Source organism: Corvus cornix, chromosome 10 (assembly GCF_000738735.6).
Source record: "Corvus cornix cornix isolate S_Up_H32 chromosome 10, ASM73873v5, whole genome shotgun sequence".
Classification (NCBI taxonomy): Eukaryota; Metazoa; Chordata; class Aves; order Passeriformes; family Corvidae; genus Corvus; species Corvus cornix.
The window spans coordinates 13,414,109-13,439,943 of record NC_046340.1 but is presented as its reverse complement, the minus strand read 5'-3'; the positions used below and the strand labels follow the sequence as shown (position 1 = coordinate 13,439,943).

Sequence of the window (25,835 nt, the reverse complement as noted above, 5' to 3'; positions counted from 1 at the left end):
AAGGTTTACTGCTCGCAGTTTCTGCCTCATCTCTGCTATGCTTGTATCCAAGATTTCCTAGTAGTTTTCTGAAGGCCTGTAATTTGCAGTGAAGGATCTCAAGACACAATGTTACACTAGACTGTCTGTCACACTGTTGCATGGATTTCAGACCTGTTATTAGCTGTTCAGTCCTTTTATTTCACAATACTTTCATCTTGTATCTATTACTTTGTTGCTCACTAGGATAGTAAGTTTAAGGCTTCTTACACTAGGTTAAAAAAGTGGAAGCATGATTTTAAATACTAAAAGAATACTGAATCTGATACTTAAGTTCTCTCACCTGAAAATATTTTTTAAGAGTATTTTAAAAATACTCTGGATACCCTGAAAAATGTGAAGAATATTTTAAAATTATTCTACATTTTCTGCAGTTACAAACTTTTAGGATGTCTGAAATACATTCTAACTGTTTTCTGGAAGGTCCTGAGACCTCTGATTGCTGTTGGTCATTGGCAGTAGGTCATGGCATAGGACAGCTATTAAGGCACTAGCATGTGTTTTAACAATAAATATGCCAAGTTTGATTGCAATTGTTGCCTCAAGATTTTTTTGTAGTCAAAGGATAGAAATAATTCAGGTGAAAACTATAATTTTGGTATGATTCTGTGAACTTCAAGAACTTTGGTAAAAGATAGAGACTTAAAATATTTGCTTCTTATTCTAGTGCTGTCGGTCCTGACACAAGTAAAATCACTTATGGTATGACTTTTTACTTTATCTTGTTTCCTTCCCTTTCCTCAACTTTTCTCTTTTTAATCTTCTACTTCACTATCAAAAACAGCTATGGAAGAATGGCCTCAGTTCTTCTCTGGCTTGTAAGTAGTACTACCTGGCACTAGTCAGGCTTCAGTTTGTTATTGGTGATAGGCAAGATACCGTGAACTCAGCTTCGCTTATCACTGTTTAGTTTGCACCTGATCAGATGAAATATTGATGACAAATAGAAACTCACGTGTAGGTCTTAATTTTTCTGAAAGGTGTAGTTTCTACAATGCTTGCATTTTCTTAACCTTTTCCTGCAAGTACAATTGCTAGTTTTTGTACAGACTGTGTGGAAAACTTGAAGGAAATAGTTAAAACTCCAACTTTGACCTGCTGGCAGAGAGTGGTGTAGAATCAAGTGTCCCTCCTGATGTACTGGGGGATTATTTTGGCTGAGATGAAAAGTAGTTCACACTTTGTTCCCTTTACCTTTTTCTGCAACTGCTTATTATTCCTACGGTTACTACTTGTTGTTCTTGCTTCCTTTTTCATAATGATACAAACCTGTAATTTGTTACTGCTTTAAAATGTAATTCTGCATGTCAGCATGCTTATGCTTCAGTGGTATTTTACCTGAACAGGACAAATAACTCTTTGATGGAAGAGGGGAAAGTGCACATCAAGCCTGTGATGAATTAGTTGAGTTGTGTAAATGTAGTTTATAATTTCAAATAACTGGTTTCCTGAAATGTTCTTTTTAAAAGCAGTAAAACTTGCCTTAGTGAATTAGCATGTGTCCACATCAGACTGTCTTGACTATGCTTTGTGAGACCTAACTTTCAGGATAGCTTTTCTTTTGTAGGTAATGATACTTTAATTTAATTTCACTCTGGAATTCATATATGAGATATAGATTTGTTAACAATCACAAAATGTATGAGTTCAGCTAAATACCAAAATAATTTAATCATCGTTTGTAGTTACTGTTATGTTGAAGTAAATATAGTATTACTGTTACAGGACCAAATTTCATCGTATCTTAAAAAATGCAAGCCTGTTTAAATATGTTGGTTGCAGCTGCTTTTTTGTTAGTGTGATCTAAATGCAGGTGGCAGGTTGAAAGCTGTGATCTTCGGAATTCTACTGCTATTAGATTTATTTATCAACTTGAGAAATGTATACTAATGAGCCATTGCTGGTGGAAATAGCCTTAAGGTTATTAAACACAATGTGTAGGTACTCTAATGTGTGTTGTTTGAGAACCTGATGTAATTTGACCCTGGTTTGAGAAGTTACTTCAAGCCTTGCTGGTTAGATATTGGAGAATCAATCTAATTTCATATGCATATTTTCACAGGTCAGAGCGAGCAACTTGTCAGCAACACTAGTGGAATTAAGAATCTGGGAGTAGAAAAGTATTTTGATTTGATGAGTATTTTTGTAATGTTTTGAAATTGTCAGAAACCTCAGACTAAGTCATAAAATGTCAGGGACTATCAGTGGCGTTAGTTAGGGAGTAAATGTAATTTAAGAAATTGCATGTGCTTCTGCTGAGCTAGAACTCTGGACACAAATCACCATGTAGGATATGTAAGAAAATCAGTGCTCTTGTAATGCAATTCCAGTATGACTCCTTTGGCTGCTGATCTGTTGATTTTCCTTTCACATTGGAAAATGGCTATCATGAAGTCTAAAATCCAGTTTGTAAGTGCTGTATTTTGCTAATACAGAAGCAAATTGTGTTACTACTGGTTTAGAGAAAATGCATCCTTTAATGTAGAGCAGTTCTAGTATTTGGGAAACATTACATACATGTGAGAAAGAGATGTAAATAAATGCACTATAATCAGCAAATTAAAATGTTAATGAAATGTCCTTTTTTTTGTTGTTGTTTGTACTCTTATGTGTGTGTTGATCTGTCTCCAAGAAAATGAACACTGAGATTCTTAAGCGAACTAGCTTAACCAAAGAGGAGTGGAAGATCGTATCCTAATTTGTACAAATTACACTTGGTTTTACCAGGTTTTTGTTGTAGAAATAGTATTTTAATTTATAAGTCAAATCCTAATTGGCTCAATTAATGTATATGAATACAGCTTTTAAATTTGAAAAGCAATGAAGCTATTAATTTATTTGCAATTAAGATAAATGTAACTTTTGACAGATATATTGAACAGAGTCAACCTCAGCTCTCCACGAAGGGGGATACAGAATGGTGCACCCAGTAGAGGTACTTTATTGTCCTAATATGGTAATTAAAACCAAAAAAATCCACAACACTTATGAAACATTAGATTGCAGAATTATTTAAAGATAACTTTGGAATCCTTTGCAGCAGGTCCAGTCACTACATTCAAGTCTGAGAGTCAGCATTACACGACGCCTGCCTCCAGCCCCGGTGCCGTGCCTGCTCTGTCAGTCTTTCCAACTGTCCCCAGACCTGCGACTGGCTTGGTGGGAGTTCAGCAGTTGGCTGTAGCAGTGAATGTTTCAGGAACTTCACAAATACTGCAGAGACCAGTTGCTGGATGTTTGTCAACACAGCAGATGCCTGGGTCAAGTTCTGGCATAACACAGCCTGTTAGCAGACCTGTAACCATTCCAGTAACAACACAGCCAGCATCAAGAAATATCACAGTTCCTGTAGTGGCTCAACCTGTATCCAGGCCAGAGACTACTGCAACAGCGCAGCCTGTGATACTCAATCAGGTAAATCTTTATTCATTTAAAATGTAAGAGGTATGATTACTTTTGGAATAAATTAATGAAGAACATACTGACTCAGCCTAGTGTTTTAAAGATCTGGACTAGATTATAGACTGACTAGCATTAGATAAACTGCAAAGATGCTAGGACCATAACCTTGCACTGGTAAATTAAAATATATATTGGGAAATACTGATTTGGAAGACTCAAAGATGATAGCTTTAGTAAGAGTAAAATGGCATTAAATGAAAATCCTAGATGCTAGAGAAATTACTACTGTTTAGATTCTTTGTGTTCTGTGGAGAAATGATGCAAATTCATTCTCTAAATTTTGCAGATTTCTTTGCTCAGAGATGGATCCTCTGTATTGATAAAATAATTTCATTTTTAAATAGCTTGCATTTAGTGTGTAAAGCAACTTTGTGGGTTTTCCACCTGTTTTTTACAGTGCCTTGCTTGGGATTTTTGGTTCTAAAGAGCATGCTGTAGTGGTAGCTCCTTAGAGAGTTTTTGCTTTTCATTCATGTGGCACAGGAATGAAAACATTGTGAAACAATAGTATGGTAAAAATGTTTAAGCAACCAAAAGTTGCACGATCAGCAGTTGAGACAATTTGGCAACATATTTGTTTTGCTTGAAAAGTCTAAGGGAATTGTGCACTTAGGTCATGTATCATAGACCTTCCTGGTTTGCCACAGAGCCCCAGAATGTTGCCATGAAGGAGTTGAGTTAGATGCTGGTTTTGTTGCATTATCTATTGGACACGTGTGAGAGAAAGAATGAGGATTAAAATTCCATATTTGTATGAGGTAAACTATGATGCAATACCTTTATTGAAAATAATTTACGCTGAAACTGTTCAATGTGCCTATAATACTAGCTACTATGTCAGGTTAAAATGAAGCCTTACAGTACACACCATCTCAGTTGTCCATGCAAATAGCCATACCTGAGGTTGTTTCAGTTGTTAGTCTTTTGGTGTAAATAAAAATCATGCAGCCTAATGGATTCTGCATTTGCTGAGCAGGGCGATCAGTCTGAATGAACAGAGTTAATTAGGCCATTAAAACATACGGACTGGAATTGGGTGTTCTTAAGACTTGTGGATGAATAATTGCTGATGAGAGGCTGTATTTTAAGAAAAACAGAATTAAAACAATGCAATGTAATCATTGCCTATCAACTGGCTAGCTACATCTTTGGCAAATTCAGTAGGAAAAAACTCATACTTGCCGATTTTGAGTCTTCAGCAGTTGATTGATAGTTTGCAGAGAGAAATTGTGGATGTGTCTGGTGAAGTGGCTTAGCTAAATTAGTCTGTCACTGTTAAGAAGGCCTAAGAAATGATATAATTAAAAGTCCAGATATCAGTAGGATATCTAGGTTGCTTCTTTAGTCCTCTTAAACCTGTCTTTTTAAAGCAGGAGAGATTAATACAGGAAGGATTGCTACTTTACATGATGTATACACATATTTCAAATCTGTGAATTTTTTTACAAGTTTACTGATGACATCGTATGCTTTATTTAAATCCTTTAAAAATGTGCTAGTATGTCCTGCAGAGTATTTACTGCAAAAGAAAGCCCTCTCCTTTACTTCCCTCACACATACATGCTCATGTTTTTCTTCTAACAGACAAAACTGGTTAGGGGCTTCTGCATTGTTTTTATGCCAAAACCTCAGAGTAAACAGAGGTAGGAAAGCCGAACTTTTCCACGGGGTATATGTAAGCTGCATGTAGCTCATCAAGACAGTGATTTCCTTTAAAGAAAGCATGCAGAGTGCATTTCTTTTTGTGAGACTTCTTTCTCATTCATTGAGTTTATTTATGTCACAGATGAGGCTTTAGTTAAGTATTTATAGTGTTACTTTGTCAAAATCTGCAGGTTGTTTTTCCATGGCAGAGTAGAGAAACAGCTATTTGAAGAAGTTGCAGCCTGAAATAGGACATGGAAAAGGTTCTTTAACTGTGTATTAATCAGTTCTGTCTATTCCAGGTTAGACTGACACGCTTTAGAAAGTAATGCATCCTTTTCTGGGATAACCAGTGCATACAGATTCTGTGGTCTCTTAAAACTTCTGCTGTTAGTTGAAATTATCGTCTTTTACAGTTTCTTTACAGTGCTGACATTTTGATCATGGTTTTCATGAACTCTTAATTTTTTTAAAGCATCTTAAATGTAACATACTGTGTTTTGGATGTTAAGAAATTCTTGAGTACCTTTAGGAAGTTTTGTTTGTGTTTTTTTTCCCTTGCTTAAGACGTGGTAAATCTTCCATCTCTTCAGCTTAACTTTTCTAGATTCAGAACTGTATTTTCACTTTCAGCATTATCTAGAATTTGTTTTCTTGTTTATATTGTTATTACTACTTGAGGATGTTACACTTTTTATGGAGGAAGAAGCTTGGTTGATGTGCCTTTTTCTTGAGAGGTACTATAGTTTAGTTTCTTGGGCAAAGTTCTGTGATTTTTAATCACTCCTGCTGTATTGTCATTTGCTTTCTTAGTGTTATGTGTATACTACCTGTATTTTGGCTCATGTCCTTGGTTTGAATTTTCTTCATTCAAGAGCTCTTTAGGGTTTTTTGGATTCCTCAGCCCCTCCCCATCTAGTGTTTGTTTCACTGGGGGCTGCTGTTTTATAATGATGATTTTCTGCCTTGGGCTTTCTGTGACATTTTTGTTCACACATGTTCTGTTTCTTCCCAACTTCGTTCTTCCCAAGTGACAAAAGTTTCAAATAAGTTTTTCTGGGGAGTGTTTGTCATTTGGATCTTCAGCTTCCAGGTGTTGAAACTTACCTTTGAAGATACCATGTTGTGAAGATCACTGTGAGGTATGACTGACTAGACACTGGCAGGACCCCTTTTTAGCTGAGCATCCTTCAGAGTGCCTTTGCATTCTAAATACACTGCAATATTTTTTAATCTTAGGATGTCAAAAGATTTTTCCTCTGGGAACTGGTTGCCTTTGATTGCCTACTGGGTTGAAACACCTCCTCAATTTCTCAACAGATCTATAATTTGGCTCTTGTCAATGTTTGGTATTCCAGTTTTATCATTGAAATACCCCTTTCCAATCACAAGCTTGATTTGCTGACTTCCTAAGTAAGTCAGTCTATTTTTTTGTGTTGTTACTGTACTACATGCTATGTACTAACTGCTGTGCAGTTCCAGAAATTCAGACATGATTTTTATTTCAGTCATACAGTTTACAGCAGTTTTAATTCAGTCAGAGCTACTGTTGCATTTCATAGCATAGGACTGTCCTCTTCTTTAAGAAAAATTTGTCCTTAGCAGTGAAGATGTTCCATAATTCAGTGTTCAGAATGCTCTCCACTAAGCTACAGCCAATTCTCTTTCCCTTAACAGGCACTTTCTTCAGTTAGTGTGATTCAGGTTCTGGTTGTTCCTACGTAATTTTGAGAGAACAAAGGTCCAGTACTATGCACTGTGATTTTTCAGGGTGGGTTTGGTTATCAGTTACCGTATGGGCTTCCACAGTCAGAAAATCTAGGATGCAGACTATGAACCCAATATTTTCACTAGTCCTTTAGAAAATTAGAAGTAGTGGTATATTACTTCACTTTGCTTGAGCCCTAGGAAATTAACTTATGAAGATGTAGGGTTTTGCCTGTCTGCATGTGAGAGCACCTGTACATGTTAGCTTGATTTATTTTTTGTTTCATCAACGTCGTAAGGCTGTTTTGTTTTGGTTTTTTTTAAATATTTTTGTTTCCTAAAGCATTGGACAGTATTGGGGGGGGTTTGTATGTAAAATGACAGAGCCAAATTACATTAAAATAATACTTGTGAACAGAAAAGGACTTTCTGAAAATTAGGGGATGGAGTTTTCAGTGTGTCTGTTTTTACCTTTTTTTGCTTGCTGGATATGTTTAATATATACTGGGGAGATGTTCCCATGCCATCAAAATACCCAAACTATGATCTTGATGAAAATTAAAATGTTGGCAAATAAAAACAAAGAAACTACAAACTAGTAAGAGATGCAGAGTTTGTATGTAGCTGTTGTATTGGTCACATTTCAAATATAAATGGTGTGCACAGGGCGTTGCACTCAGAGCCTGCCACAGGCATTAGTTGTGCTTGAGGTGTGGCCTGCAGGCTGAGCTGCTTTGCTTGTCCTTTCATTGGCTCTTCTGAAACTGCTGTGACTACAGTAACACCTCTATTGTGACTGCAACTCATGTAGTTGTTACTCATAGCAAATACAACACAGGCATTTAGTAACTTTCTACAGCTACTCCTGAACATCTATCTTTAATTTGGTTTGAGTGGATTAGGTGTCTCACCAGAAGAAAGAATAGCTCTTTATTAAGGTCCTGAAGGGTCTTCAGTTAAGGAGATGTGCAAGAAAAAGGCAGGTTGGGGAGCAGCATCTTTCTTTTTGTTCTGGTATTTAGGAGTCCTAAATCAGATTATCATACCTGATTGTGTACTTGTGCTCCTTCAGCTTTATTTCCGTTCAGTTTGGTTAACATGGTGGTAGTTAAAAACCACTGATGACATGGTCTCTGTATGTGTATTGGGTGTTTTTCCTCATTTGTTTATTTTTTTTTATTTTAGGAAAGTAGCACTATTGTCAATTTTTTTGTTTCACAGTACAGCTTGATGAAGTGTAACCATTTGAATTATTTCAGAGTTGAAATTGCCAATACTTTTCCATTTCTACCTTAGTATTAAATTAAACCTAACTATTGTGTTTTCCTTAACTGCTTATTGCTATTCCTGAAAATATTTCATATTTCAGATTGTGCTAGGATGAATGGCCTATTAAAATGTCACTAGTATTGATGAATCTTGAAAAATGTTTCTCCTACCTCACCCTCTTAAGTTTGAATATTTGTAAAGAGAGCTAAATTTCATGTTTCTTTTTCCTCCAAGTGTTACCTATTGGGTGATCAGTGGAATTGTTTAGTTTTAACAGTTTCCAGTGCTGGAGACAAGAAATGTGGACTATTTAGTTTTTTAGGTTATATGTACTGAAGGGCAAACCTTTTAAACTGAAGGATAAAAGAATACCTGTACTTGGAGATGCACAAAACTTAATTTAACAAGGTGCTGGGAAACATGAACCAGCTTTTAGGTTAGCTGGGCTTTGAAAAGAGGGTTTGATTATATTCTTTTCATAAATCCTTACAAAATTACTCTACATAAAAGAAAAAAACCCTTGATGATATCAGGAATGAGTGCCCTTCCCAGTCAAGATGCTATAGACACCCCTTACTTTCATTAAAGCTTGAGCACTTAGTAGAATTTGATCTTAATATCACCTTGCTTTGAGAAGCTTCTGCTTGCTACAAGTTTGTGCTACTTTTTGAGTTCTGGTTTTCGATCTTTTAAAATGCAGCTAGGTGTTACGTAGGAGTAACAGGCAAATGCCTGAGTTTAGGTTGAAGGAATAAAGTATTTTGTCTCTTTGAAAGATAATCAAGTATAATTTGAAACATCATCAGACTTCTTGAACAAAAGCATTTACAATTAGCAATTCAAACAGATTAGTGATATTTCATTAAATGGTCTTTCACAGGACTTAGGATTGTTCTTACTGTTCTGAATACACAGCTATGAAAAATTAACAAACACTGGTGAGAATTGCAACCTTAGTGAAGTGTCAAAAGAAACTATTTTGGGGAGATTGTAATGAACTTGATTTTCAGTTGAGTACTTCTGAGTACTTTTAAGCAATCATATGTTTTTAAAATAAACCCTTTGAAGCTTGTAAGTAAAAAAATATTAAACCTCAAATTTCTTTTCCCTCTTGAAAATATCTTATTAGGATTATATTATGGATTCTCCACCAGATGCACCAGATAATACATCTGGTATACTGTTTGGTGTGAGACAGAACTCGGGAGTTCCACAGTACCAGACTGGGCCAGCAGTGAATGTAACAGGTGGGTATAACTGTAGTAGTTGATAAGAGAAAGAAACAACCTGCTGTCGTTTAACTCTAGTGCAGATCTTTGGGTTACAACTTTAAATAGGATTTCTGGAATATAGTATAGCTACTTTTTTCTTCCCCCTGTACATAACACTGTATAATGTTTAATTAAATAAACTTTGGAGTCTTGTGTTGTCAGACTTTGCTTTTCAGTGCATTAGACTGACTATAAAATCAACTGATGTCATCTTATAATGCTCATTTAGGTGGGAAAAAGCATTGCCAGATCCACTGTATCTTTATTGACAGGTAAGGGTTTGTTTTCAATGTATTCATTGCTCTTTGGCCAGTGGGAATAGGAAAGACTGTTAGCAAAAGAGGGGCTGTACAGTACCTGAAGAACTGAGTCTGCTGGATGGATTCCCTGTGATGTTGATCTTGGTTTTCTGACTGCTATATGCAGGAGTTGGAGTAGATGGGATCAAAAGGATCATTCCTGAAAAGGAAGGGAAGGGAGAGAGCATGTAATTTGACAAAAAACCCTCTTTTTTCAACTAGCTAAACTGTATTCCAGCAGTAAATATTTAACCTACTTAAAAACCTACTTTTGTGTGTGTGTGTGTGTGTGTGTCACAGCAGATGAAATAGATGTGAAGCATGCAGTGTATTCAGTCTCAAGAAGGCTATAACTTGGGACTTCCCTCCTCCTTTTTGAAGGATTGTACTTTTGTGATAACTGGCCAGAATCCCATTATTCTGTCTATAAGTTATGGGTGACAATGACTTCTGATTCTTCCCTGAGGTGACTGGCTAAGTGCAGTGAATGGCCTTACTGGTCATGCTAAGAAGTTACGTAGGACAGAGGGATAGCTAGTTTGCTCAGCTTCATGTGATGATTTTGCATTTTTAGTTTAGTTATTCACTCCACATATGTGTTGATGAAGGTTTAGTAGTGTATTTTCTTGCTTGTGTCCAGCCATTCTGTTGGTGTCATTCTTGTCTTGGGTTAAATAGCTTTTCGTCAAGTAAGGAAATGGTTTGTATTTTGCAAATGGTTCAGTATTCCAGCCCTTGTTGTCCAAATAATAGTTATTAAAGTTTAATTGTTTGTGGGTTTAAGTTTTTTAACTTTGGAGACTTGCTTGCTTACTTAAAAATTACTCGTATTAGTCTCTCACAGAGAAAAAAATAAAATGCTTAAAAGCATTGAGGATTGCAATTCAAAGCATTTTAAATGTGCCATACTTAGTCTATGTTTATTTCTGTAAGATGGAAATAGGATTTGAAAGTTAAAATAAAAGTTTTATTACTGTGGATTGAAACATGAATATTGTTATGACACAGAAGGCAAATTTAAGATAAATTTTACTTTGCGAGAAGGAAGTGTCTGTGTATTTTGTGGTTTGGCTTGCTTGGTGAGGCCATGTAATGAGATTACATTCAAGTTCATGTATGCCAAAACCTACTTGCCTGTGTTGGTGCTATGCTTCCCTAATTCATATGCAGCACTGTGGGCACGAGACATTCTGGAATATGGTATTTAAAAACAAAATCCTTTTGGGAACTGGCCTTTGATACTCTGCAGGACAATTTAACTTACGCATATGGATCACTAAAGACATTTTTTAGCTCAGTATAGAAAAAATATTTATTTTTGAGGTCTAAGCGGGGAAATGACAGGTTGCTAACCAAGCATCTTGTTAGGCTGCTAAATAGGTGGTGGTGTTTGGGTAAACAGCATTGGTAGCTCTTACCTGCAGGTCAGATGGCACTGGGGGGGATGTATGTAAAATGTAGCTGGCTTTCTGAGAATATTGTGAGAATGTTCTTCCACAAACTTCACCCACTTGGAGTAATGAGAAATTGCTGTAACTGAAAGATCTGTTGTGTGGAGTTGACTGGACTGCATCCATGAGTTCGTAGCTCCTGATTAACAGGAGGTGTTGGTGCAGGACAATGCACTAGAGGCCTGAAGCAATTTGGCTTTCCTGGGCCTATTCTGTTATCACGGTACATTTGGTGCTTTTATTCCAAGTTACTATTTCTAATGTCTTTTTTCAGCATTTATAAAATCAGGCCCAGCCAGCACAGATGCACAGAGCAACATTAAGGTTTTTACAGTGGTGTTGTGTGTTCAGAAACCTGTCTGTGAGGTGGTGCTGCAGCAGTATACTTTGCTGCTGCTTTGTCATCGTGGATGTGGTACACAGGAATATTGTGTGTATAAGGATAGCCGACTGCTGGGTAGTAGCTACAGAAGTGTTCACTAAGAGCACAAAGTGACCAAACAAGAATTGTTTGGCTGCTGCTTTTCCCTGCTGTCCTGAGTACTTGGAGTGCCCGTGGTCTGCTGTGTAGAGGATTGGACAAACTAGTCTGGAACGTGGGTGATACAAGGAATTCTTGTGTCCACACTCCAGCTGAGAGAGGCATTTTCATGATAAGAGGGGTCAATCTGATTTATACCAGCAAGATATTAAATAGTACTTGGAGTTCTTTTGATTAGTTTTCGAAATAGGCCTAATTTTTTTTTACATGAACCAACAACAGAATTAAAATGTAAACCTGTGTATTCTTCTAGTATTACAGTTCTTTTGAGAGAATTTATTAATCAGAGTTGTATAGACCAAGACTACTTGCCTTTATCAATATATAAAAGAGTCTTCAAAATTTTTATCACAGATGTGTTAAGCTTTTAAAATTTGAATTATGAACAATTTTGTTAACATATGAAAATAGTCCTTGTTTCCAAATCGGGTTTTCTACAGTCAAATAAAATACTTCACTGAAGATCCCTGTAAAAACTATGTGCACAGCTACACATAGTTTAATATACAGCAGCAGTTCCTGCTGTAGGTTGATGGCCGGATGCTCAAATAGCCTCAGTGATACAAAGAATGCTAAGGGTTGTACAGCTCCCTGGAAGCCTTTGCTGAGCAAGACATATATGTCAATGTAAGCAGCTCATATACCTATGAGGGTGAGTATAAGTGAATTAAAACCCCCTAGGAAGCAGTAGCATCTGATTAATAACTTGATGATTTTGTGAATGTGTGAATGAATGAACCTTAGGCAAACAATGCATAGAGTGAGACATTTGAGCTTAACATGTTCATTTATGTCAAAAAGAAGGAAAGGTGTGCTACAAAGCAGAATGTTTGGATGTTTAAGTATCTATATATCAAGTGAATTATGTTTTCCCATGTGTGAGGCACAGTGTTGCAAATTCTCCAAGATGTTCATCAGCATTCCCTGCTGGGAGTCTGCCTATGTGCATTGAATGGGGAGATTCTCCATATTCTTGGCTAAGTGTAGATGGTTCCCACTGAGTACACACAACTGTGGGTGCCAGGGGGCTGTTCAGTTTCTTCTCAGAAGTTTGAATAATTTTATGTGACACAAGGTATCTCTATGTATTGAGCTTCTTGTTACACTCTGAGAAATCATTGAAGCAGCTATACCATTGGGTGGGGGATATACCAGAATGTCCTTAGATCATTGTGTCCAGAACTGAAGCCCTTGACATAGTTTATTATAGTCTTAAGACTATTTGCAGTCTGTGATTGTGAGAGGTTTACAAGACTAGTGCTGGCACTTCAGACTACTTGGTTCGTAGCTGTGTCTTTCAAGTCTACTTGAGGACTGATGTCTGTGTTGAGTTTATATTGTCAAGTGACAGAGACATGAGTTTCTGACAAGATGGAGTCAAGTGTTTATGGGCATGTTAATCAGCCACTGAACCTCCCAATTTCAAAGTTGTTGGGGGATTTTTTTGTTGTGGGGTGTTTTGGGGTTTGGGGGGGTTTTTTAGGTGTGTTGTTTTTTGTTTTGCTTTGGTGGTTTTTTTGTTTGTTTTGTTTTTATTGATTTTCTTCAGAAGAAATACTGCAAATGATAAGGACGTGTGATGTTCTTTCAGAAGAGAGCAGATAGATGTGCTGTGCTTGGTCATTAGAAGTTACAACACTGTTTTCGTTTTGCATGCAAACTGAAGTTTACAGAGTTAAGTAACAAACTAAAACAGCATTAACACAGAACCAAAAAAGAAGGTGTTTTTCATCACAAGTGCAGATCTTGTTCCAAATAGTGGGTGCTGCAGAAACCAGCTGCTTAGCTTAACTTTATTACTCTGAACTCACCTTGTCTCAGATTAGAGTGGGTCAAGATGTGAAAAGTAGGCCAAATAAATTCAGGTGGCCATAGTATGATTTACTGGGGTTTCAGATGTGGGTCTATCTCTTTGCATTTACTCTTTCCTGCTTCACTGGCCTTGGCCTTCAAGTCTGAGTTGGATATTGTTTTCTTAACTTCGGTATGGCATATTAGTTTAGGAAAAATCTTAAAACTGCTTTGTGTGGAGTCTAAATTGCAGGTATCACTAATGTGTTTTGATGACTATGGGAAAAAAACGAGGTTCTTTATTTTTAAAGTGCCGTAGGTCTACATGAGAGTGGTTTTGTATTTAAACCTCGTGCTACTTCTGAAGGTGACAGTGTAACTCCAAAACAGGCCAAGCTTAATGAGGTCGGTGCTAGAAGCAACTCCGCTGTTTCACCTACAGATACCTGTCCAACAGTTACACAGACACAAAATGTATCTTCAAGCCATAGGAAGATGGAATGGTCTGGCTGGCAGTCCATGCCTCTGTGTCATGGAAAAAGCTAACACATCTGTAGTGTTTCAGTTGGTCAGTGTTTTTAATGCTCTTAAGGCAGTGTAAGTAGGTAACTGTTCTTATGCCATAAAATAAAAATAGCTATTCTATGCAAGGATTTATACAGCTTTACAAATTATTTCATCTGAGGTTATTACCTATTCAAATTTTAGACCTTTGTTTAGTAGGTAGGTTTGAATTCTGTAGAGCAATAGTTAGTCACTTGAAGACAGATGATAAAAATAAATGCCCCTGACCTCATTCTCTTAGTTCAGATTTTCTATGTCAAAGAAGCGAGTAGGGGGTTGAAACTTCAAAACACAACCAACCAGAAAGTCAAGATAGAAGGAATTCTTGAGTTGATTCTGTGACTGCTGAATTTATGAACTAATTCTGATTAGATGAAGGAAAAAAAGTCATTCTAGCAATGCCAGGCAAGGCAGTAATGACTTAGATTGTAGAATCCCCATCCTTGGACATATTCAGAAATTGACAGGGCATGGCTCTGAGCATAAGAGAGGACTTGCTTTGAATGGGAGGTTGCACAAAACCACCTCCAAAGGTCCAGCCTAAATTATTTTGTGATTCTGTACTTTGAGTAACTATTGCAAAGTGCGTTTTGCAGTTTTCCCCCTTTTCTTGCAGCAGCAGCAGTTTTTGATGCAGTTTGAAGTAGCAGTGTGAGGGGAGAAGGTCTATTTCAAAGAGGGAATATTCTTGGAAAGATCTTTCCTTCCCTGCAAGAAGAGAGCTAGTCTAGCTGTTTCAGAGTATTAACAATTAGGGGCATTTTTTTCTCCTGAGCCAAAAGGTGCTTTCTAGTGATTGCAATAGGCAAGGACTTATTCTTGACTTTGAGACATTTCCAAGACATCCTTTCTCCTATAATGTTAAAATGATTGTTTGGAATAATTCCAGATTTGAGTTTTTATGCATGTCTTATTTAGAGCTTGTTTGGTCTTTCCAGCAACCAGAAGGAAGTGGCTATAACATGAACATCGCAGGAAAAAAATTTCCTCCGCCCTGTTTTGGGTAAATTAGATACTGTGCTGCAGCCTGTAATAAAAGATAACTGAAGGATCTTGCTAAATTCAGTAAAAAAAGAAGTAGATCATATTCACTGAAAACCGTCTTTTGCTGAGTTTGTCTCTAAGCCATCCCAGGCTGGCATAGCAATTTCTAATCTGTCGCAGAATCCAGCACTGAAGCACTGCAGAACATGACATTTTGCTGCAGAACTGGTTTTCTTCAACTCAGTTTGCATGTAGCTGTGATGTGTCAAAATGTTTTACCAACTGTAATAGTGAAGACTTGCAGCACTGTTTAGTGGTGCATCTTTTACATGGCCATCCGCTCATGTGAAGGACTTTCTGCTTAATAATGATTCTTAGCAAGACTATTATCTTAAGGAAAATTAATGACCACCTATGGTCTAGACAGGACTATTTTTGTGTAAAAATGTATAGCACTGTTGCATGGTCATCTCTTAACTCATACATTTACTCATTCCCTTGTATTTTGTGGAACAGTTGACTCTACTGTTGAGATGTTTTTTCTGCGTTTAACTTCTAAACAACTTACTTAGTATGGAGTCCTCCAGATCTGTGAATGACTTGAGAATGCAAGAAAATTTCATCTGGAAAAGTAGCTCTTGCCCTGATGTTTTTTGGCAGTTTGGAGAAAACTTGAAGCTTGGTTTTATTCATTAAAGTTTAAATTAATGCAAAGCTTTAATACTTCTCTTTTGTTCAAAAGGCATTAATCATTTATGTTGATAAGAGAATGTTATTTCCTTTAATTACTGGGAGTAATTATTAATTTAGAGGATTTATTCTCTGGATTCTCCAAAGACACCTTTGCTTAACAGAAAGTATGCATTTGAATAGGCCTGGATTCCAACAAATATCCAGAGAGAGATAGCCTCATCATTAAGAACCAAATGGCGAAATTCCTTTCCAAAACCACTTATCTGAACCCTATTGTGATGATAATCGGGTCATGGCAGTAAACAGGCTTTATGGGTTCATTTGAAAATTAAAGTTTGTAAAACAAAAGCATCAAAAATCCATCCTGTCCAGGATGGGGTGGGTTGATAGTGCACAGAAAGAGTGCTTTCTCCCTACCATGCTACCTTTATCTCATGTGTTTTCTCCTTGTTTGTGGATAAGATTTTGTAAAATCTGTTTTATCAGTCTATATCAAATAGAACAAACTCCAAGTCAGTTTGGGGAAAAAGGAAGAGTAATTAAAAGATGCTTGTAAAGCCTTGCTTACGGTTACTACAGCTTCATTGATGGTAATAGTTTTCATTTGAAATAGCATATTTTGCTAGAATTCTACTACTGCTACTAAATTGAGTATTCTGCTTGTGAATTCTGAGTTATATGTTTTAAATTTTACAGGGACAAATGCTCCATCCAGCACCATTAAAAATGGAGGACCTTTTCCACGGGCCTGTCCAAAGTGTAATATACATTTCAATCTTATGGATCCTCTAAAAAATCATATGAAGGTAAAATATTTTGGGGCTGGTAAGCATTAGAACAAACTTTATGGGCTTCTCTTTGGTTATGGAAGAGTGCTTTGGTTTGATAGGAAGCTGGTTTCGCTTCTGTCTGGTACCAACCGGAGCCAAATGCTCAAAGTCTTGCAGTCATGAAAAGCAAAACAGGAGTAGGGGAGCTCTAAATCTTTTTGCTTTTTGCCTCATTTTTCCAATGTGCTGAAGGTAAGTGTCTATGGTAATAGGCAGCCAGGTGACCCACATCTGTATAAGATTGCAGCTGACACAAAGATGACAGTGTAAATGTACCTTTTTGTCTTGATGTATCACTTAGTACATCAAGATAAAAATACTTCATACCTAATAGATAAAAAAGTTGTTAAGCTGGGGGGAAGAATTTCATTTGTAGTTCATACTTAAATACTGTGGTAAACAAAACTTTTGAAAACTGAGCATCACTTCATCTGATTATTAAACTACTTATTACTGTTTCTGAAAACATTGTTCTCAATAAACTTATGCTTGTCAGCAAAATACTTGCATGAAAACTGCTTTTTGTTCGTTATTAAATGTAAATAGAAATTTTTCTCAAGAGTAAGGCAACACTAGTATTGTTTTCTTGATTAAATCTATCTTACTTGATCCTCTAAGAATCTTTCTTTTCAGTTTTATAATATATAGTGTTTTATTACTTAAACACTAGTTAAAGATGAGTCACTGTTTAAAATTGAATATGACTAAGGTCAGTGTGTCAGAGAATTAAACTTCGCATCTATCTCTCATTAGTGCCTTCAGTTTTTAAAATGCTTTTCTCATTGATGCAGTTTGGTGAGACTGATACCTTTGTTTCTCTCTGTCTCATCTCTTCTCCCTGTTTGCATCCAGTATTGTTGTCCAGATATGGTAAATAACTTTTTCCCAGGAGTGATCAAAACAGAGTGTTTGAACACAACAAGTAAGGCTGCTGAATCTGAGAAAGGAAAATTGATTATGTTAGTTAATGACTTTTATTATGGAAAGGATGAAGGTGACCTCCAGCAGGTACAACAAGAGCAGAAGACTCATACGACATTTAAATGCATCAGTTGTCTCAAAGTTCTGAAAAATAACATAAGGTATTTGAACTCGCTTCCTTAATTATTTGTTAATCATTTAGAACCCATAGTAGTCTCATGTATTAAAATTTTGTCTCTATGGAGTAGAGTTCCTTTCATACTGAAAACTGATAATATTGGGTAACTGAAAAGAAATTTTTGCTTTGCATGTATGGCCATAACTTGAAACCTTTTACAGATTAGAGTTTAAATTTTAGTGGTGTCTAACATAAACACAGAATTTTGATAAGAGCAGTTGTAGGACTTTGGGGTTAGAAAGGGCAACACAAAGTATTTTACAATTTGCCGTCTGGATTGATGTCTATATTGGTAGATGCGAGTGTTAATTCTCTTTAGGGACACCCAAGGACTAATAGTCAGTCGTTCACTTATGTAACATCTGTTATTTTGTTGGAGTAATTTTACTTCCAAATGCTGATAAAACCCCCGTAAGCTGTTTTAGTAGGTAGACAAGTTTGTGTCATCGTTCCTTTGGAAGTTAAGGTCACTGAACTTTTTTACATGCACTATTGAAGGGAAGCTGAAGTAGCAGAATGTAAAATTGAAAAATGGACTATTGTTTCAAAGGGCACAGTCTGCAAGTTAAAGTGAACAGGTTTATGCTAACATTAGACAACGTATTATTGAAAAAAACCCCAAGTTTTCTGTAATTAAAGCAGTGACATTTGCTATTAATCATTAAATAGGCATTACTTTTTACTCAGCATTATACTGTAAGCAATCGCTGCTTTGGTGCCTATGTGTTCCACAGCAAGTCATTAAAAATGTACGAGCCCTTTTTTTTTTTTTTTTTCTTTTCAATTTCTGTAGGGTTGACTTAAACCATATTAATTTTGGCTGTAACTTTGTAGCTTTATTCCATAGTTCTGTAACTTAAGAATTTTTATTTCAAGGTGTATTTTGCACCTTTATATATAGCAGACAAAATAAGTACGTATTTCCTTCATCGTTCAAGTATAAGTTTTTTGACCGAAATCAAAAGCAGAAAGTGATTCATCATGGTAATCCCCTGCTTTCTTTAAACGATCTGTGATTGAACATACCATTACAGTAATTTTCTGTTAAGGCATTATGCAGTAATAGTGTCAGTTCTTTTTGTCTGCTTAGGAACCTGGATAGACTCGGTTGGCTTTTTCTGGTTTTCTTGTTTCTGGTTTTCAAGCAACTGTACGATATTAGGAGCTTGAGCTCAAGAGATTTTTCTCCTTGCTCATTTGGTTTTTCCAGTTCCAAGGTCTGCATTCCTTTTCTGAGTGTGGCCTACATTTAGTAGTTCTTCTGGCTGTATTGAAATGAAGTGCATTCAAAACAGGAATTTTGGAAATTGAACAGTAATGGATTTGCAGCTAACCTGTCCTTGTGCTGCTTTGCCAGTAACAGTGACCTGCTGATGCTGTCGTGGGTGCCTGGACTTCTCAGCCAGAATAGGTTCCTACTTCAGACAGGTGGACAGATTAATGAGGAAAAGCTGGTAACTTAAAGCAGCAACATACCAGTTTCTCCATCGACTCTTTTGACATTGGCTGCACAGTAACATTTTGTAAACTGTCCTTCATAATTCAATGTCAGGCCTAAATGCTTTAGACAAAGAAGGCTCCTGGAGCCCTGCCAGTTTTGAATGGACGTGGTTTCACATAAAGCTATCATGTCCAAATTGCGGATATGTTCTTGCTACTTAATAGTTTTCAGCAGAGCTAAAGTTACACTTGTTTCAGAATGTGGCTTTGAGATTGCTGATGGCGAATGAAGTGTGAACAGTTGATGTATTCTTGTTGTCTTTGCTTACTTCCATTTATTCCAATGCAAGAATTTTGTCTAAGCAGACATGAGAAATGATAGATTATTTAGTCTTAGAACATGTTTTAGACTTGCTGTGTGTTCCTTAAAGTCAAAGATTTCTAGTCAGCTTTAAGTTCGTTGCCTTTTTTTTAGCAAGCACTTATTACTTAGTTGGTTTTTCTTTTTGAAATTGAGAAGTCCATACAGAGTAAAGTTTCTAAAGAGTCCTGTACATTTTGCATGTGATATGTATAGAGAATGTTAAAATGTAGTTTTTGCACCTGTTCACTGTAATTTAAAGGTTTATGAACCACATGAAACATCACTTGGAGCTTGAGAAGCAAAGCAATGAAAGTTGGGAAAGCCACACCACCTGCCAGCACTGTTACCGACAGTTCCCTACCCCATTCCAGCTGCAGTGCCACATTGAGAGTACACACACGCCTTATGAGTCGTCCAGTGAGTTGGAACCTATCATAATGAATTTTTTCCTAAGCCAAAATTTTTAGAAATTTTCCAACTTTTATTTCCTGGTTTGTAATTTCAGAATAAAGCTATTGTATTTAAAGAACAATAATCTTGAGATTTAATATAGGAACAGAGCGTTTTTAAGAGCAATGTATGTGCAAAAAAGCATTTTAAAAAGCTTTTTGATTTTTTCCTTGTGTTTTTTGTTTGCTTGTTTGTTTATTTTTAATTGAAAGCTTTACTTTAAGAACTCCTGTTTAAGGCCCTTGCCTTCCTGGCCTTCTGAAATTGTGCAGGGAATTTCTTCTAAAGTATAGAATAATCATTAGATTGCTTTATGTTTAGTGATATATATAGTTCACATTATATATGTATTATAATTTATCTGTATATGACCCCTATCAAATTTTTACCTTTTTCTTGTTTTTCGCTTTTTCTAGCAATTTGTAAAATCTGTGAATTATCATTTGAAACAGAGCAAGTTCTTTTGCAACATATGAAGGACAATCATAAGCCAGGTGAAATGCCGTATGTTTGCCAGGTATCTCAGAGTGACTTTTGTATTTAGATGACACCACTCCCCTGTCTTCACTGTCAATAAACTTGTAACAAAAAAGTCAAACTTTCTATTTTAGGTGTGCAACTACAGATCCTCAGCTTTTTCAGATGTAGAAACGCATTTTAGAACAGTTCATGAAAACACAAAACATTTGCTATGCCCGTTTTGCCTCAAAGTAATTAAAATTGGAGCACCATATATGCATCATTACATGAGGCATCAGGTAAGCAGGTATTTTCAATCATTAATGCTAGAAAAATGCTAAACACATCTAAGGAATCTCCCTCTGAAAAAAGAAACACAGCTGATTTGTATGGTGGTTACTGGATAAGAATAGTTAATAAGAATACTTCAGAAGAATTGTAGAAGTCTTTAAACTAATTATTAGACTTGGTCTTGTTTTTGTGTGATAGCAGCTCCCTGTTTAAAATAATCTCTGAATGTCCTTGAAAGAATCTTATTGCTATTTGGTTTCTTCGTTACATTGCAGTGATATGATTCTGCTTTTCTTGAGGTTACCATAGCAAACCTGCCACTAGTTCAAATAAAGAAAAAGATAATGAACTACTGTGTCTTGTAACTGGTAATCTGATTCCTCCTCCTTTTAGTAGTTGTACTGCCTTGCATTTTCAAGTATCTAATTCCTACAGAGTATCCTGTCTTTGTACAGTATTAGGAGTTTGTTTATTTAGTTGATGTTTTAGGAACTGCATAAGCATTGCTTGAGACAAGCTAGGGCTAGAGTTTTGTTTGTCATGCCATCCATGCTTACTATAGATTGTCATTTATCTTTAAAAGAAAAAGGGAATATACCGTTGCACTAAATGCAGACTGCAATTTTTAACATGCAAAGAAAAAATGGATCACAAGACTCAGCATCACCGAACATTTAGGAAACCCAAGCAATTAGAAGGCTTGCCTCCTGGAACAAAGGTGAGAGTTCATGCAGGAAAACTAGAGGGGACAAAGGGAAAAAAAGCCTTGGTAAGGAGTAGAATGAAAGAAGTGCTTTTCTCCTTTCTTTTCCCGAACAAAGTGTTTGGGATTGTATTGTTTTGTGTGTGTTGTGGTTTGGTTTTTTCCCTCACCTCTAAAACTAAAACTCTGAAAAAATGCTCCTGTTTCAAGAATTACCAGGCACAATTTATGGTTTCTTCCTGGTGATGCGTGGTTTTGCTTTCTGTCCCATTGTTCCATACACCTACATGCATGCTAGTAGTCCAGCCAGAGCTGCTGCTTTCTTGAGTTGATGGTTTATTTGTCCCCTCCCATTCATGCTTTCTTGTGCTGGGAGTTTCTTCTGCATCATTTCTTGTGAAAAATTTTCAACTTACGGAAGGTGGTGGCAAAAAACCATTTAAAATCGCAAGACCTCCTTCTGCATAGAATATGTATGCTTAAAACTGAGTTCACCAGGTCTTCTTTAGGTTCAGCATTTGAAGGTGTCTGAAGGAAACTTAGATCCTCTCAGAACACTTACGCTGTCTTTAAGTCATTCTCCCATTTCTCAAGAAGGAGCTACTTAGACTAGGATTTTCTTGTAGATTTTGGGACTTTTTCCAACAGTTTTTTAGTAGACTGTTTAAATATATGTCCTTTTAGTTGCAAGGAAGAAGAAAAGTTAACATTTTGATCAGCTCTTCACAGTTCATTTGCTGTAGAGTCAGGAAGGGAAAGTGACTGCAGTTGCTGTTCATTGTCCTTCTTGGCAGAAGGAATGTAAAACACTGATTCTTTACACTATGACAATACCTCAATTTTTTCAAGATTTCAGGGTCTTCATGACCTAATAAAAGCTTAGATTATGTTGAAATTCTCATGTTAGTAGACCTTGACAGGATGCAAATGATAATACTGAAGAACCTGGAATCAGGTTTAGAAGACAAGGTGCTTCTAAACTAGGAGTATGGGTAAGAAATATAATTAGGAGTCATATTGTGAGTCAAAACCACATTTGAGAGCATGACAAGGGAGTTGGAGAATACCAGATGAGAGGTCAGAAACCAGAATTAGTCCTTGGAGTTCTAGGATGAGCAAAATTACCTGAAGGGAGTAGACTGGCTCATCATGAGGCAACAAGACACGGGACATTTTTGTTAAATCCGGGCACTGATGGAGTGGTTTGATATTCATCTTAGTAGGGCTGATTGGCCTGAGACTTCTGCTACTTTATTTTTTTCATTTAAGAAAGCAGGGTATAGCCAGTTGCAGCTCTGAAAAGAAAGCTGTGTTTTCCCATTTCAACCAAAATGAGCTTTTTAAGCATCCAGTAGGCTATTTGAGGTTAACTCTAGGCCAACAGTATTTTCAGTATTTTGTATTCTTCAAAGTAGTCTTTAATCAGGAGAGTTTTTTTATGCTATGATTTGTGCTGTAAAGTGGCTTAAACTTTGAGACAAATAGAAGTGGGAACTTGGAGAGCTTAAATCTAAACAAAATTTTTTTTATTTCATACTTGTAGGTGACTATTCGAGCATCTTTGGGATCTCATCAGTCAGGATCATCAGCTACATCTTCTGTTAGTACAAGCAGTTCCACATTTCAATTATCACCTAAAGCTAAAAATGAAACCACTAAAAATCATAACAAATCTAATACAAGTAAGTCAAGAGGAAAATCAAAACAATCTACATCAAAGAAACAAAATGCATGGACGAACAGCAGAAAAAAAAAAGAACCTACAAATATAGCATTTCATAATCTAAGGTAAAATACTAGCATTAAAATTGTCTTTAAGTACACTTTGAATATAAATCATCTGATGGTCTTTCAGTAACTTTAATACTGTAATACAGAAGATCTGACACCTCAGGTTTGCTGAGAAAGCAGATGCATAAACTTTCCACATACTGCTACTGTGGTTATAATTCTGAATCTTCATTCACTGATTTTGGTGGTGGCAGACTACTTTATGATGGAAGAACAAGTGTTCTGGAAACTTCTCTGTGTCACATTTAGAACTTTTCTCTGCTTGGAGTCACAGACTCTTGAAATACTGACTCATTATTGAGATTTATGTTTAGACCTTACCTGTGGAGAGGAATACATCTGCCTGGGTGTTCTCCGGAAGTTTTCTTGTGGAGAGAAACTATTTTCTATTGTTGTTGTTGTTTTAGTTTTATTTGAACCTGTTAGTTAAAAGATTAAATCCTGTCTATCCTAGGAGATACCCCATTTTGGGGACCTAATAAAAAAGAAATCAGGAAAGTAAAAAAAAGCTATTAGGAGAATACTGTCCTGGTCTTTACAATTTATTGGGGTTTGCTGTCCTTATGTTACTATTTTCATGGGTGTTTTATGGACTAGAATGTAATTTCATTGGTTATGATGACTTAGCATTTTTCTTTGTCAAAGATGGTAGATGTCACCCCTCCAGTTTCTAACTTTCTCAGTGTGTAGCTCTGGGAGACATCCAAAAACAGTCAGCAAAACTGGGGAAGAGCAGGATTACATTCTTGCTTTGTAGATGTTTCAAAGCTTGTGGGTAATATTGGGGTGACAGAAAAGCCAAAGACTTTTTTTGTGCATTGTGATGGATGGAAACAATTATTGGAAATACTTCTCGAGTGTATAGAGACAACAGCAGCAGCTGAAGTTGGAGGTTCTTATCCACTGCATTATCTCTTGTTTCCAGGAGTGGCCAATAATGGATGCTTACATTACGTTGCACATTTTTATTAGGATCATAATGAAATCATAGTTCAAGTAAAGCAAAGTTTTGTTCATGTATGCTAGTGTAACTTAAAAGTATTTAGCTGATGCATTTTTAAGTTTCTCAGTTTTCCCTAGTGTAGGCAAGTTTGCTACTTACCTAAAGCAAGAAGTTTGAAGTAGTTATCTCTTCTGGAAGTGTTGCTATTAACTGATAACTTTTTCATGTTACTGTTAGGCATCGTATGGGAACGCACAAATGCATTGAGTGTTTCTCAGAAATAAAAGATTTTGCGAGTCACTTTCCTGCTTACGTCCACTGTAGCTTATGCAGATACAACACCAGCTGTAGCAAAGCCTATGTGAATCACATGATGAGGTAAGAACTCTTCGAAGTTTTTAGTGGCTTAGCATATACTTCCTAAGTTCATGTAAGGTGTGAAGTGTTTGTTAGGTGAATTTTGAAGTGGGTCCTCAGACTGGCAGAGAAATGTGTAAGGTTGGATTTTTTACTTTGTAATGAAGGCTTAAACTCCTGTTTTGCTTTAAAAATCAGTGGTTCAGGCAGTATTACACGTTTGCTTCAGAGTTTCTGTGGGATATTCCTTGATCACTTCAGCCTGACTTGTCAAATAATGACTAATGATTGCATGTTCTCTGGGTTTCAGATTGAATGCCTCATCTGATTTTACAAGTGCTGAATGCACATGGGCCACAGCTATTGCTAGTGAAATCTGTGCTCAGATTTAAAGGATGTCTCAAACAGCAAACTCAAGTGGATACTTTTTCTTACGCTACTTCTGGTCATCCATAGACATAACATCTCATTTTGTCACCAGTTGTGGGGCAGCGTAGGGCATTAGTGATGACAGCTGTAAAAAAGCCTGTTAAGAAAACAAATGCGTTAGTTTTCAGAGCCATAGAATTATACTGTCCAATAATTAGATACAGGTCACGTAGCAGTGACAGTAAAACAAAATTTTAAAAACCTACTTGTTAATCCTGTGCCCTGAACAAGCCAACTGTATTGTGGAAAATACTGAATGTGATTTTCTTTCTGAATTCATATACATAGAAAATGCCTTGACATTTGTGAATGCTAGAATTCTTGAATCTGTGACCTAAGTCTTTAGATATATTTTATATATATTGACCCTATGCACACTAATTTCAATGCTCATGGAAGTCCTAGGCTGAAATAGTTTACATGCTTTTATGTGTATAATCTATTGTTTGCATGCTTAAAAACCCCCAAAATTAATGTGCTTAATTCCAATTTTACAAGAAAAAATTTACTCTGGAAGGGGAAAGGAATCTAAGGTAAACTGTTCCTGTTGTTGCCAGTGGTCTGGATGGCAGGTCAAATTCATCCATGCAGTAAATTGGCCAATCTTTTGTCCTTTGTCCCCTCGATTCACTAATGTATCTCCTATCTGATCCTTTGCAGCACCTATCATCACCTCTTTTTTGGTGAGTGTAAGGAAAAAGTAATGGTGAGGAAGAGGACTGTTAGAGGGAGGGTGTTTGTGGAGGAGCAGCCCCTGTACTGAGCTGCCTGCACGTTGTTCCATGGGAGAGAACAGTGTTGGCACATACTTAACCTGCGTAAGAGACAATTTACAGGTTATCTGAAAATTTTATTTCTCGTTGAAAGCCATGTCTTTAGGAAGTTTTAGCTCTTTTGTGGTGCACTCCATAACTACAGCCATGGTTCTTCAAAAGCTGAACTGCTCATGGAAGCAATAGAAGTA

General features: G+C 36.5%; 1 protein-coding gene across 7 annotated transcripts in view; it reads left to right on the top strand.

Moving 5' to 3' along the window:
• ZNF280D (zinc finger protein 280D) overlaps nt 1-25,835 on the top strand; it is a 50,067-nt gene that overhangs the window by 5,807 nt on the left and 18,425 nt on the right. For 3 of the 7 annotated variants that reach the window (XM_039557550.1, XM_039557551.1, XM_039557552.1), the window contains 11 exons: nt 2,909-2,974; nt 3,080-3,453; nt 9,251-9,368; nt 16,412-16,521; nt 17,398-17,627; nt 19,708-19,865; nt 20,315-20,415; nt 20,510-20,656; nt 21,232-21,366; nt 22,895-23,139; nt 24,323-24,463. In XM_039557550.1, coding sequence (XP_039413484.1) covers nt 2,909-2,974; nt 3,080-3,453; nt 9,251-9,368; nt 16,412-16,521; nt 17,398-17,627; nt 19,708-19,865; nt 20,315-20,415; nt 20,510-20,656; nt 21,232-21,366; nt 22,895-23,139; nt 24,323-24,463 — 1,825 coding nt within the window. The remainder of the gene's footprint in view (nt 1-2,908; nt 2,975-3,079; nt 3,454-9,250; nt 9,369-16,411; nt 16,522-17,397; nt 17,628-19,707; nt 19,866-20,314; nt 20,416-20,509; nt 20,657-21,231; nt 21,367-22,894; nt 23,140-24,322; nt 24,464-25,835) is intronic. The other 4 variants (XM_039557555.1, XM_039557556.1, XM_039557553.1 and 1 more) reach the window with 3 other exon arrangements.